Source organism: Mesoplodon densirostris, chromosome 15 (assembly GCF_025265405.1).
Source record: "Mesoplodon densirostris isolate mMesDen1 chromosome 15, mMesDen1 primary haplotype, whole genome shotgun sequence".
NCBI lineage: Eukaryota > Metazoa > Chordata > Mammalia > Artiodactyla > Ziphiidae > Mesoplodon > Mesoplodon densirostris.
The window spans coordinates 14,412,040-14,426,946 of NC_082675.1; the positions used below are offsets into that span (position 1 = coordinate 14,412,040).

General features: G+C 47.8%; 1 protein-coding gene across 2 annotated transcripts in view; it reads left to right on the forward strand.

Annotated features, from left to right (window-relative positions):
• Positions 1–14,682, forward strand: part of TBX5 (T-box transcription factor 5) — a 45,307-nt gene extending 30,625 nt beyond the window's left edge. Inside the window, exons 8-9 of one of the 2 annotated variants that reach the window (XM_060118613.1) lie at positions 4,610–4,836; positions 14,016–14,682. In XM_060118613.1, coding sequence (XP_059974596.1) covers positions 4,610–4,836; positions 14,016–14,596 — 808 coding nt within the window. In that variant the 3' untranslated portion in view covers positions 14,597–14,682. The remainder of the gene's footprint in view (positions 1–4,609; positions 4,837–14,015) is intronic. The other variant, XM_060118614.1, reaches the window with a different exon arrangement.
• The last annotated feature ends 225 nt before the right edge of the window (positions 14,683–14,907 follow it).

A 14,907-nucleotide genomic window follows, 5' to 3' on the forward strand; every position in this document is an offset into this window, starting at 1 on the left:
TAACCCCATCCTGGTTGAGAAGTCACTCTTCTCTTCCATGCCTCAGTTTTGACACCTGTCAGATGGATTTGGGGATGTTGTCTTTCAGGCATCAAGAAAGATGTGCGTGATTGATGGTGGGAATGATGTTTCAAGTTCTTCAGAGAGGAACAAACTGAGAGGGACAAGTGGTTATTGGGATAATATGCCTTTCCCACTTCTGTGAGTGTTCGTAATCAAAAGCAGAATTTGGCCTTTCCAGAGAGTAATTTTGCAATTTGGCAGTGCTGGAAGGGAGAATTCCATGGAGTCCATTGATACATTCTCTTGTAAATTCCCTCAGCCAACATTTTTTAAGAGTTATTTTCTTTAATTAAAAAAATAACGGTCTCCATTAAGAATATCAAACTAAAAGAGATTCCCCCCTTCCTGTTGGATCTCTGACAGTCCAGTACTTGAACTAAGCAAGACCTAGATAGAATTGCCAGTGAGATTTGACAACTTTTATGTTTTATTATTATCATAATTTTTCTTCCTCTTCTTCTTCTTCTTCTTCTTTTTTTTCTTTCCATTACGTAGCTTCAGCAGCCAAGGGAGAACTATAAAGCTAATTTCATTCCTTTCAGCCTCCTGGGCCCAGAAGGAGAGTCAGGCCTCTCTGGCAGTCTGGTGAAGATTAGGGATCACTTCTTAGAATAATCTGATTAAATGTGTAAAATAAGATGCATCGATTGATGCAATAAGATGCAAGGAAGCCAGTTATATTAAAACATAGCTGTCGGGGCTTCCCTGGTGGCACAGTGGTTGAGAGTCTGCCTGCCGATGCAGGGGACACGGGTTCGTGCCCCGGTCTGGGAAGATCTCACATGCCACGGAGCGGCTGGGCCCGTGAGCCATGGCCGTTGAGCCTGCGTGTCCGGAGCCTGTGCTCCGGCAACGGGAGAGACCACAACAGTGAGAGGCCCGTGTACCACCAAAAAAAAAAAAAAAAAAAAAATATATATATATATATATATATAGTTGTCAAAATCTTTTCTAAATGGTGATACAGTAATATGCACACTTTATGAACGTCTTAAGTAACAGGATCTAGTGGCAGGTCAAAAACGACTGTATTTTTGTAGTCATCATGAGCATAAATGGTGTCTGGAGACACATACAGCTGCAGCGGGATGTGAAGCTATTTTGTTTCTGTTGATGACAGTCCCTAGGGCTGCTAACTGAACTGTGGCTTGTTGCCGACACCCGAACAGAAAGAAATACTAAATTCCAATTCAAGATTAGTGAAAACAAAGACATCATTTTGAAAATCTAAGTTTACACCCCTAAGTTTTTCCCCAAAGTTAAGATCTCCAAGTTAAGGAGACAGACAGGCTTATGGCACTGCTCCCTCCCGAGAAATTTTATGGGCTGAAAGCACGAGTCATTTTATAACGGCAGTCACGATAGTTTCTACTATGTGCCAGACATTTTCTAGAGTGTATTGTTGGGTAATTTCAACAATCTTGAGAGGTAACTGACACTCAGAGAGATTGTGTCTTGTCCAAGATCACACAGCTGTTAGATGGTACGTCTGGTATAGAACATATATTTTCCTGAATCTAGCACCTTTATTCATCCCACTATACCCTGATTCTTAGATACTCAAGTAAAAATCACAGTCCAGTGGGTTATCAGGGAAGGGAAGGTGTCCAGAGGACTCAGGGCTGACTGCTGTGGTTTCTCCAAACTATCTCTATTTCTCCCATTTTGCAGATGAGGAAACTGAGGCTTAGCTAGGTCACCTGCCAACTCTATGACCTTTAGCTGAGCTCTGTGCTACAGACTTGGTGGATTGGAGAACTCATTTCTGTGGGTTGCGTGAAGAAGGGACATTTCCTGAGGGGTATTGCTAGCAGCTTTGCTGGATCCACAGATGACTGGAGATCGGATTCAAATCCTGTTCTGCCCCTCTCACTTCTAGGGACCCGTCTTGGGGGAAATGCGGGGGAAGCTTTGAGTATCTTCAACTTCATTTTCATTTTGCTTTCCAGCCAAGCAGGTCCTGCCCTGGGAATTTCAGCTCTGTTTCCATTGCGTTTTGCCAGGCGCGGTGGTGCGGTGGGTGGGGATGGGGATGGAGAGCCTGGAGGGTCACACGTCACTCCGGGAGGCTGTACGCTCTTCCTTTATTTGTGTATTCCTCCTAAACTAGTCCTCCGGCTCCACTATAATAATAATTATTATATTAATAATTCATATAATAATTCTGTTAATAATCGGTAATAGTAATTATTGTTTTCAACATGGAAGTATTCATCTAAACTTCATAAGCGCTCACTGTAAAAAGAGCCAAGCCGTGCAGACGTACAGAAAGTAATAAGTTGATCTAAAAGGTCTCCCGTAACCCCAGCTTCTGGAGGGAACCTCTGGGATTCATTTCATAATCTAGACCATGTTGTTTCCCCCTTCTTTTACTTAATTCAGCTCAAACAGATTTCTGAATTTGTGCATATCCAGCCTTCTCATCCCTTTCAAGGCTGCATAATATTCCATTGTTTAGCTCTATCAAAGTTGACGCTGCCATTAATGAGGACATTTAGGTTATTTCTGGTTTTTTCCCTTGTTACAGACAGTGCTGCAGAGAAAATCCTCATACTTACATCTTTGGGTACTGACCTGATGGCTTCTTGGGAAAATCCTTTGTAATGGGATTGCTCGCTCCATGTTATTGTATATTATTATTATTTTTATTATTATTATTGTTTTGGCCATGCCTTATGGCAAACGGGATCTTAGTTTCTTGACCAGGGATGGAACCCATGCCGCCTGCATTGGGAGCGTGGAATTTTAACCACTGGACCACCAGGGAAGTCCCTGTATATTTTAAAAAATGGATGCTCTCGGGAATTCCCTGGTGGTCCAGTGGTTAGGACTCGGGGATTTCACCACCGTGGTCCCAGGTTCAATCCTTGTTCGGGGAACTAAGATCCCACAAGCCATGTGGCGTGGCCAAAAAAAAAAAAAAAAAGGGTGATATCATATTGCCTTCCAGAAAAGATGGGCAAATCACCCTTCCATCAGCCTACACACTGTACTAGTTACTCTCCTGAACAAGATTTCCTTTCCCCATCCCAAACATTGGCAGCCCCCTCCTCTTTGTGCACGTGGGAATATTATGGGTCGGGCCATTCTCTTCTTATACACCCCGGATGTTTCTCTCAATTCTCCCTGTTATCTTTGAGCTGTCCCTCCTCTCAGCTCCTTGGCAAGCTCTCACTCTGATCCTTCCCCGACCCACCTGGCTTCCTTTGGGACTCTTGTGATGCTCAGCACCTCTTTCTTCCTTTCCAGGAGATGTTTCTGTTGAATTTCCCAAACTCTTATGAGGAAAAAAATGGTCTGAAAGCTGAAGGGAAGGGAATGTGGAGGACAGATCATAAGAGTGTGAGGGGCCAGATTTTGAGCACTTTGGAGGAGGCTGTACCTGTGGCGTCATAAACTGAGGCTCAGAAAGGTTGTAGTCCAGAAGTCTGTAAGTGGTGGAGATGGGACCTGAATTTGGATCTGCCTGGTCTTCGTTTCCATGCTCTTTTCTCTGTCTGCTTCGTCCTCCTTTTTCTTCTCCTTTTCCTTCCCTCTCTCCCTCTCCCTCTACTCTGCCTCCAAAACTGTGACAGTCCTGCTGATGGCTACCATTTGCTGTGACAAACACTGTTTTAAGCCTTTCACGTGTATTAACTAATTTCCTCTCTCAATAGCCCTTTGAACCTGGGGTTTTTTTTTGTTTTTTTTTTTTTTTGCGGTATGCGGGCCTCTCACTGTTGTGGCCTCCCCCGTTGCGGAGCACAGGCTCCGGACGCGCAGGCTCCGGACGCGCAGGCTCAGCGGCCATGGCTCACGGGCCCAGCCACTCCGCGGCATATGGGATCCTCCCAGACCGGGGCACGAACCCGTATCCCCTGCATCGGCAGGCGGACTCTCAACCACTTGCGCCACCAGGGAGGCCCCGAACCTGGGGTTTTTTATTATCCCTTTTTTACAGATGGGAAAGCCAAGGCATGGAGAAGTTAAGTGTTGTGTCATTGGCGACAAGTACAGCAACTCAAAAAGAACGTCTAAGGCATGAGGAGCAAACTATTCAGATTAGGGTAACCTAGGTTCTTATGTGACTACCCCAGGTGGTCAGCTACCATTCTTTACTGATGTTGGGCAAAGGCCACAGCCCCATTTTAAAGATGGAGACCCAGAAGTTAAGTCTCAGTGAGCTCTCAGCTCTTTAGCTTTTGAATTAGGGAATTCAAAGATGTCTAGAATAGGTTGAACTATTTCAACTGCCATGTGTGTTTATGGATTGTTGAGAGGGGTCTCAACTGGAGGTGCTCATTTACCTTTCTGCATATGTATAGAACTATTCATAAATCTACTTGCCTAATGTATAAGACATGAAAAGGTGGCGACTAAATATATACGTATAGGATAGGATGCATTGGATGCACTTGAGTATAACTGGATCTATTCATTCATCAAAGATCCCCTTGTTTCTTACTCTGTGAGTTTTCTGGTAAAATCTTTGACCCTGTGGTTCAGCCAGTGGGAGGATCTCTATCAGGCCACTGATCAGTGTTACTTTGCATCTTCTCTCTTTCAGTAAAGAATATCCCGTGGTTCCCAGGAGCACAGTGAGACAGAAAGTGGCCTCCAACCACAGTCCTTTCAGCAGTGAGCCTCGAGCTCTCTCCGCCTCATCCAACTTGGGGTCCCAGTACCAGTGTGAGAATGGTGTGTCTGGCCCCTCCCAGGACCTCCTACCCCCACCCAACCCGTACCCGCTGCCCCAGGAGCACGGCCAAATTTACCACTGCACCAAGAGGAAAGGTGAGTGTGACAGCCCTGCCCTCCTGTCCACTGTCTGTACTTCCTCCTTCTTTTCCTTGAAAAAAAAAGTACACATAACTACGTGTATTTATTTTAAAAATGTAAGCAATACAAAACTACAAAGAGATTGTAAGAAGTTCAAACCATTCAAGTAAAGCTAAAGATTCCTTTGACACGTCCCCCCGCTTCCTTGGGGAAAACTTATTTGGAATGTTCAGACCCATTTATTTATTTACACTTGCACACACCCACAAATACAAAGAGTTTTGCTTTTAGTTTTAACAGTTGATATCATACCGCATCTATTTTGCAATTGGCATTTTTTTAAACTTTAGAATGCATCGTAGATATCTTATGCATCGTAGATATCTTTTCGTGAACTTAGAGTGGCCTCACTCGTTTTAGCGCTGAAGAGGAAGTATTGCCCCAAAAGGATAAAGCTGAGTTTATGCTGCCACTAGTCATCGGGGAGTATGCTTCCAGGGAACCTCCTTGGAATTGGATGTGCCCTTTAGTTCATGTGCAGAGTTTCTCCCAGGTGGATTCTGAGCTCTTCTTTCCTTTCCAGATCAAATCAATACCAAAAAAGGCGGGGAGGAAGAGAAAAAAATCACCATAGATTTTTCTCTCCTGTGCATCCCCTCTTTAAATCGACTAGGCTGCTGTCTAAGACACAACCTCGTTTCCTTTGCCAAATGAGAAATGGATGATTTTTTTCCTAAGTTATCTGGGTCCAGAGGGGAGGTTGAGGAAGGAAATTTCTGGTGGCAGTTTTTCGAGGCAGAATCGAAGGCGTTGATGCGGGCAGTGGGACCAGAGGAACAGATGTGAGTCTCAACTCTGCCACCAGCTTCCTGTGTGACCTCAGGCAGGCGTCCTAGCCCTGCTCTGTGTCAGTGTCCCCCTTTGTAAATGATGCTAAGTTCCCTAGAACAGTTGGTGCTTGGTAAGCTGGGTGACAGCTATGAAGGAATGAGTGGCAGGTATCCCTCCAGAAAGTGAGTCCTGGGAGGAAGTGAAGAGAAGGCTGCTCATCTAGGTGAAGGTTTGGGATAACAGACGTAAGGGAAGGGGGCCATGTAGGCTCGTGCTACGCCCGTGGTCTTGAGAGTCAGAAAAGCAAGATGAATCTTACCTTTGCCATTTTCAAATGTTTATGATTAGGTGCGAGTTACTTAGCAAACATCACTAAAAGTTACTCTAAACATCACTAAGAGTCATCTATAGGTTCGGGCCCGTGATTGGACCTGTCTCATAGACTTGGCGTGAAGATGTCATGAAATCATGCTTGTCCTGTGTTCAGCACGGGATTGACTTAATAAACCGGCCCTGTTTCACTCCAGCAGGCCCACGGCTCCATCTTTAGGGTGGCCCTGTTGGGCCTCACAGCCCTAGCAGCCAACATGACGCCTGTCAAAGCCTAGTCCCTGGTGCCTGGACCCTTTTTTTTTCCTCTTTTTTTTTGGGCTGTGCTCGTGGCACACAGGACCTTACTTCCCCAGCCAGGGATCGAACCCGCACCCCCTGCAGTGGAAGCACGGAGTCTTAACCACCGGACCGCCAGGGCAGTCCCCCATGGGCATTCTTTAAAAAAACAAACAAATAAAACCCAACAACTCACTAACCAGAACCAATGGAAAAGGCTGCTTTGGCAGCTTTCTCTGGAATAGGGGTGACGTGAGGAAAGGAACACGGTTTGGTGATTTGACATTTACCAAAATCACGTTTTGAAAGAGGGGAGAGCTGTCACGGGTCCAAGCCTGGGGCTGGGGAGCTGACTTGGGTGAGACTGAGCTTTCCAGACTTACCTGAAGCCCATCCAAGCTCCTTGGATCTGGAAGTCCTGAGCAATATCACCCCAACAGGCCCCCTGGCCCAACTCCCAGCACGACCGCTGCCAGATGGGCTGGAGACCAGATGCCTGCAAACATGCCTCTTCAGGCACAAGCAGGGGTTAAGAATGTCCCATGAAACACAGGTCCCTGCACAGAGATTCTGTTTTATATTATATTTAAGGGTGCCCTGCCTAGGTTCCAGACCACAGCCTTTTCAAGAACGTTATTAAGTAGGTACTCTTATTAACCCACTTTACAAACGGGGAAACTGAGGCCCACAGAGGGAAAACTGTGAGCTAATGGTTCTTGAAGGCAGCATTTGAACCCAAGCCTGGTCTGCAGACTCTGCCTGGGCCCTGAACCACCGCCCTATCTGCCTCCATTACCTTTGCTTATGGGCTACGGTCTCCAAATTTCATCGCCCACCAGAGATCTGCTCTTGAGGCTGGGTCAAACACGCTGATTAAGAGCTCATCAGGTTTGAATTAAAGAGTTCTTTCGATTAAATTAATGCCAGACCAGCAGAAGAGGAGGAAGTTACAAAGAATCAGGGCGCTGTTTTGAGTTCAGTATTTACAGCAGCATCCTTGTAAATGCACTCCTGGAGGATGCAGGGTGAAGGCTTTGAATGCAAGCCTGATGAACCCTCTTTGGGTGATGTGAGGACTTGGTTTGCGTGGGGGTGTTGTCCGGGATCCTCGAGTGAACTTGGGATCGACTTGAGGTGGCCCCTGGGGAAGCTAGAGTCAGTGGCTGGTCTGTTGCAGTATGTTCCAGCAGCTGACACTTTCCAGCAGTGTGACCAGGGGTCAGTTGCTTCAGCTTTCTTAACTACCTTTTCTGCAGAATGGTACCTACCCTGCAGGGTTGTTAGGAGACGAAATGAGATAATCCAGGTGGAGCACCTGAAAGAGTGCCTGGTACCTGTAAGTCCTCTATTGGACGTGAGCGAGCCCCGCCCTTGGGAAACTCACACGGTTGCAAGCAGCTCACACATTCAACAACTCATTACAGATGGTTTGATGACAGTGGTGATTGAATGCTCGAATGCTATAACGGAGATACGGAAAGTGTTAACACAAAGCAAAGTGGGGTATCCATCCGACTAGGGTAGGGCGTCAGGGAAGAATTTCAGCTGAGGTCTGCGGAGAGTGGGAGTTGGAGAGGAGACTGGGATGCCGAGTGGGTGTCCAGGCGTTGAGAAGAGCATGCGTGCAGCCCCTCGGAAGATGGGGAGCCCGCTCCCGCTGGGGCAGTGGACAGGAGGCCAGGGTGGCTGGAGCACAGAGCAGGGGAAAGTGACGGGAGGGGAGGTCGCCGAGGAAGGCAGGGACTAGCACGACGCCGGCCCTTGTGAGCCATTTTGGGGGGTTCGGATTTTAGCCTAACACCGATGGGCGGCCATTGGAGGGGTCTGAACCCCTGAGTGGCAGGATTCAGGTCGTGCTTTGAGGCGGTCCCTTTGCTGTGATAGAACTGATGCCAGGGCCCCGTTCAGAGGCTGTTGCAGGTTCTGAGGTGTGAGATGACGGTGGCTCAGGCCAGGGTGCGCCGAGAAGAGCTGGCGGTGTTGGGAGAGTCAGGACCTCGTGACTGGTTGAAGATAACAAGGTGAAGAATTGCCCCTCGTTCACGGATGCGGACACTGAGGCTCAGAGAGATTGAGACACTTGCCCAGAGTCACCCAGCTAGTGAGCTGCTCCGCCCCAAATTCATACATACTGAGGTCTGTGCACTCGGGGTGCCAGGCTCTTTTCACCTCTGCAGAAACCTCGGCCCTTCTCACCTCCCTCCACCCCCCAAAAGGGAGCTCCCAGGGACAGAGAACATTCCAGCCAAGCTCGGTCTGTCCTGCCTGCCTGCCTCAGAGACGACAAAAAGCAATTCATCATCAGCCTCCATTGTAAAGTGATAAGGAATCAGCCAAGGTTTCCTTCCAGTTTGGGACTCCCGTTAAGTGATAACTCCATGGGTGGCTTCCCCCCGACCCCGGCCCCTGACTGCCCCACTATCTGACTTCCCCTCATTGTCTGTCTCCTTTCCAACCAGCCCAGGAGGCAGCCCCAATGAAATGTCAAAGGGCCAGGCCGGCCAGAGGGCCCCTTGTGTTTGGACCCAGCTGTCTCCAAACTATCTCTCTCGATGGTTGGAGCCAAAAAAGCTGGGAAGGTCTTTTATCAATGCCACTCAATCAAATCCAGGACCCCAGGGCCTGGGAGAGCACTTGTCTGTCTTTCTTTCCCCCTCCCACCCTGACTACCCTCCCCACAATTAGAAACCAAAGGCAACCCAAATAAAGATTTTAGCAAAGCCATTTTCTGCACTGGTACGGAGAGGGGATTGGATATAGTAAAGGGTTTTGCGTCTTCTCAGTCTCCGTAGTTTGTAGAGCGATTCTACCTCCTTTTCTTCACTGGATCCTCACTGCAATCTTTGAGCCATGGGAGATGCCCTCCCATCCCCATTTTGCAGGGGGGAAAATAGAGGACTGGGAGCTTGGATTCCCAAGGTTATGTGGCTGGTGAGCGGCCAATCTGGGATGCGTTCATCAAGTAAATATTAACGATACACTTCCTTTGTACTGGGCACTGTGCTGTGTGCCGAAGACAAGGGGAGAGTGAGATGGAAAAGGTCCCTGATCCCAGGAAACTTGTATTCTCACTGTGGGAGACAGATAGTAAGCAAGTCAGTACATTTCATGGCTTCAGATAGTGGCTGAGATCTGAACGGGAGTCTTTTGATTCCCAATCTAGGATCTTCCCACAATACCATGCTAGTTCTTTGCACTCTAAAGTTAAGAGCTAACAGCGTGGGGACAAACCCACACACAAATCCATCCATCCATCTGTCCATCATCCATCCATCCATCCATAAGCGTCAAGGTTACCACCTTGTCATACTCTCTGAACACAGTGGGTTGCATGAAGGCTGAAAGGTTGGGGCCATCTAGCAGAAGGAGCACTGTTTGAGGAGTCCAAAGGCCTGAGTTAGAGACCTGCTTCTGACTTGCTGAAGGTCACTCAGCTGAGGAGCGGCTGCTCACTGCTCTACCTCCAGGGTCTCCGTCTGTGAAGACTCCACCACGGTCTTTCATTTGAATGAACTCCATCAGCAAGGGACATGACCCATTTGGGAATGGTGGCAATATTTACTCAATGGCATCAGTGATTTGAAAGCAGCTCTGTGAGTTCTCTAGCTCTGGAATCCACCCGAACACCTTCAAGTATTGGATGACCTTCACAGAGCCGTCTGTCCAACCTTCCAAGAGGGAAAACAGAGTCGACCCGCATTACTGGGGCAGATGAGACTTGAATACTTACTTTAGGTACCAGGAAGATAGAAACTAGACCGCACTGCTGTTATCTCAATTCCTACATGAAATTTAGGTATTATCCCCACGTACAAACAAGAACCGAGACTGGAATGGTCCAGTGGTTCGCCCAAGGTTGCGTAGCCAGTGAGTCAGAGACATAACTGTGCCCTAAGATCTGTGTTCTGGATTCATCATTAAAGTCACTTTATCCAGAATCAACAGCATCCAGAAACACGCAGGGCACCAGGGTTTCTCACACTGCTATGTGGTGATCAGTGGTCAGAATCACGAAGGGGTTTACTATTGGCCAAGAGACTCCTCTGGGCTCTGGACATTATATCAATATAATTGACCACCCTTAGGCAACTTTCTGAAACTAAGCCGTGGACTCATCTGATTGAGGACTTGACCCTTGACTACAGCCCATTCCCCAACCGTGGAAGAGAAACAGGACTCGTCTGGGACAGAGGTCTTTGCTGTTGATCAGTTATCAGGCTCCCAATAAAAAGATAGAAACCAAACCATCACGAACATAAACACAGAGATTACATCCCGAGCATTTATCACGACCGACGTGAAATTTGGATCCTGGCTTGGGAATTTCTTTACAGTGTGATGAGGACCAAGAGGCACTGGAGAATGCTCACGTCCTGTTTCCATCAATAAGCCAGCATTGAGTTTTTCTTAGGACTCTTCATCAGATCTTTGGGGTATTAAGGATTGGAATGTGTAATTTTACGATTTTCCAAAATGTGCTCTGGCATTTTTCATATTATTCTTCCTTTTTTACTTGTAACCAGTCTGGAAGGGGATCAGAAACTCGGGAATGGTTAGTTTGCCTTTTTTTTTTTTTTTTTTTCCCCTCTTGCCAGGGTACCCTGCAGCTGTACTTTCTATTATTGGAGAGGGGAACGCCCTGGTTAAATGGAAAACCCAAAGGTTATGATTCCAGCAACAATGAAAACATTCAGATTTATAGATCTTGGGGGGTGGGTGGAAGGAAGAATAGAGGGAAGGAATCAAGGGAGGAGGTGGCCAGGACAAAAAAATAAGTCAAGAGAAGCAGTGTCTTTAAGACGCCCCCAAAACGCCCGGTTGAAAAGTGAAAAAATGTGGACACTTGCTCATCTGGATGTCTTCAAACATCTGGATGGTTGGCATCATGTAGCTAGGACACCTGGAAGAGTGATGACTGCCTTTTTCACTTTTTTTTTTGACCAATGTTTGGGCATCCTACGGGTCCCAGATGTGTCCCAGGAAGAGTCTAGCTAATAATAAGTTTGCTTGCTGTTAGGTGGGTACAACCTTTGTGTAGATATGTGTTATTTGGGGAGATTTTTGACTAACCTGGGGGTATCACTCGGAGAATGATGTGAGTAGAGGTGTTTGGTGGAAGCCACCCCTGTTGGTTTATAGTCCAGTGTGAAGCTGTAGGACTTCCTGTGGGGAGAATGACTGACTTGGAGCTTTACATCCAAGGAGCACCTGCTCTTCACACAGTGTCAGCTTCCTGCCCTTACAGGTCCTGCCCTTGTGCAGGGGAGGATGGAGAGGGACCAAGGATGTGTGCCGAGCAGGACCACAACTACCAGTTGACCAGCACCTGGCACTTGGTAGTGGCTCAGTCAGTATCTGTTGGATGACTTGAGTGAGTGGCGTTGCGTAGTAGAAATCGAGAGAGCTTGGAGGCAAGGTATGATCGGCAAGGTGAAGCAGACCCAGCTTTGATTCCAGCCCCTGCTCCTTCCCAGCTGCATGGCCTTGAGCAAGTCACTTCTCTGAGCTTCAGTTTTTGCCTCCAAGAGATGAGAACGAGAGCAGCCACCTTGAGGAATGACACTAGGAGATTAGAGTCAGGTCACTTAGTAGGTGCTTAATAAATCATAGCTCTTCTTTCTTCCCTTACTTAGTCCTGCGTCCTGCCCACATGCCACCAACCATCACAGTGGTGACAGCTGTGTCCCAGGGTTTCATTTTTCTTCACACTTGCCAAACTCAGGCATATTTCTTTTTTTAAAAATTAATTAATTAATTAATTAATTTTAGGCTGCATTGGGTCTTCATTGCTGCACGCGAGCTTTCTCTAGTTGCGGCGAGCGGGGGCTACTCTTCGTTGCGGTGTGTGGGCTGCTCATTGCGGTGGCTTCTCTTGCTGTGGAGCATGGGCTCTAGGCACGTGGGCTTCAGTAGTTGTGGCTCGCGGGCTCTAGAGCGCAGGCTCAGTAGTTGTGGCGCACGGGCTGAGTTGCTCTGCGGCATGTGGGATTTTCCCAGACTGGGGCTCGAACCCGTGTCCCATGCATTGGCAGGCGGATTCTTAACCACTGTGCCACCAGGGAAGACCAGGCATATTTCTTAACGTTATTCATTAGAAAGAGATCGGAAGTGAGGAAAGAAAAATCTCCAGTTTGGGGAGTAAAATTCCAGCCAAGGAATGAATCCGTGTGAGGTTTACATCTTGGTAGAAACTCCCAAGTATTGCTTCCCTTGAAGGAAACACCTGGAGGTGTGTTATTACAGATGAGGTCTGCCGTGACACAGGTGGTGTTACCCTGGTAACAAGAGCTGCCCTTGGTGATGGGTATCAGGAGATTTACATGCTCGATTTTATTCCTTAGCTGCCCAGCGAGGTAAGTATTGCTAACTCTGATTCAAAGGTGATAAAAAATGAGTCCCAGAGATGGCAGATGCCTTGCTAGTGTCACACCGACATTAAGTAAAAGAGCTGGATTCAGACTCACGCATGTCTAAGTTTCTTAACCTGAGGTCTGCATTTTAGGGAGTGCTTGAGCCCCCTGAATTTGTGTGCATGACTTTGGTCTATACAAATGGTTCTCAAAACTTCGTGCTTCAGTTTATTTTTCTAGGAGAGAAAAGAGCCCAGCTCTTTTATTAGTCCCCAGCGGGGTCAGTGACCCCAAAGTGGTTGAGGAAGACCCTCTTTCAGAGACAGAACTCTCTCTACTGCTCTGCACTAGGGATTAATTAGCGCTTACAGAAGGGAAGTGACTTGTTCAGCGATGAAACAGCGATACATGAATTGGTACCAACTCAACAGATCATAACTGGGTCCTTGTTCACATAAGGCATCAGGAAAGGATTTGGGGATTCATTCGGGCTCCCATCCATTTATCCACTTGTCCATCCACTGTTCCATCCATTGCACAAGTATCTGCTGCATGTCTTTCTGTCTAGCATGGCATGGAAGAACAGGAGTTTTGTCACGAGATTCCTAGGATTCTAATCTTAGCTCCACTGTATATCAGCCATAGAAGACCTTGGGCACGTTTCTTGACCTCTGTGTGTCTCCTTTCATCTGTAAAATGAGGATACTGAGAGAACCCACCTCACGGGGTTCTTGAGAAGATTAAACGGGTGACCTCATGGAGAGTACTCAGAACCATGCCAGGCAGAGTAAATGCTGTATGTGTTTTTACTGTTATTGTTGATGCTGTTGTTATTATTTTTGTCACTAGGTACGTCCCAGGTTCTGGGAATACAGTGATGGGTAATCCAGACCATGTGTTGCCTTCATGAAGTTCACATGCTGGAGAGGATGGAAGATAATCATAATAATTGTTATTTATTGAGTGTTCCCTTGTACCAAGCTCTGGACTAAGTACTTAATCTATATTTTCCCATTTCATTGTCAACACTTCCCTTTCTAGAAGGTGCTGTCATGACCCTTTCCATTTTACAGGTGAAGAAACTGAGCTCAATTTCCCCAGTTTACTAGAAACTATACAAAGCATCTTTTCTAATGATTGCATTAATGTTCTATTGAGGGAATATACTGAAAATTATTTTTTTTTAAAAAAGGAACCTGAGCTTGGAAAGGTCAAACTGTTTGCTTAGAACTCCGTAGCCCAGAGTCTTAGCCGTGACAGTCCACCCTCTTTTTATCAGAATGGAGGTTGGGGCTAACCATCTTCCGGACTTAATTCTTCCGTCCTTGGGCCAAATGGCTGTCTCTGCCTTGAGCTATGGGGTGGCTGATCCTGGCCTCACGGGTGTCTGTCCTTCTGTCTCAGCAGATGAAGAATGTTCCACCACAGACCATCCCTATAAGAAGCCCTACATGGAGACATCGCCCAGTGAAGAGGACCCGTTCTACCGCTCCGGCTACCCCCAGCAGCAGGGCCTGGGTGCCTCCTATAGGACAGAGTCAGCCCAGCGGCAGGCCTGCATGTATGCCAGCTCTGTGCCGCCCAGCGAGCCCGTGCCCAGCCTGGAGGACATTAGCTGCAACGCCTGGCCCAGCATGTCCTCATACAGCAGCTGCACGGTCACCACCGTGCAGCCCATGGACAGGCTACCCTATCAGCACTTCTCTGCTCACTTCACCTCGGGGCCCCTGGTCCCCCGGCTGGCTGGCATGGCGAACCACGGCTCCCCGCAGCTCGGAGAGGGAATGTTCCAGCACCAGACCTCCATGGCCCACCAGCCTGTGGTCAGGCAGTGTGGGCCTCAGACTGGCCTCCAGTCCCCCGGCAGCCTTCAGGCGTCGGAGTTCCTGTACTCTCACAGCGTGCCAAGGACCCTGTCCCCGCATCAGTACCACTCGGCCGTGCACGGAGTCGGCATGGTTCCAGAGTGGAATGACAGCAGCTAAGGCGAGGCCTGCTCCTTCACCGCCATTTCCAGAGGGAGGGGAGAGAGGGAGAGGGACAGTCGCAGGGAGAACCCCAAGGACGAGATGTCTCATTTCACCCCATGTTCACGTCTGCACTTGAGAACCCCCCACCCTGCCCCCAACACTGATGTAATCAGTCGCTTGAATCCACAATTCAAAAAATGTGACTTTGTTTTGTCTCAAAACTTAAAAAACCGCCAAGAGGAGATGAGTCTCTTCCCCCCACCGCCCCTCCCCCCCACTGCACTCATCAACCGGCCACATTCACACCACCTCCAGATGCCCTCCTT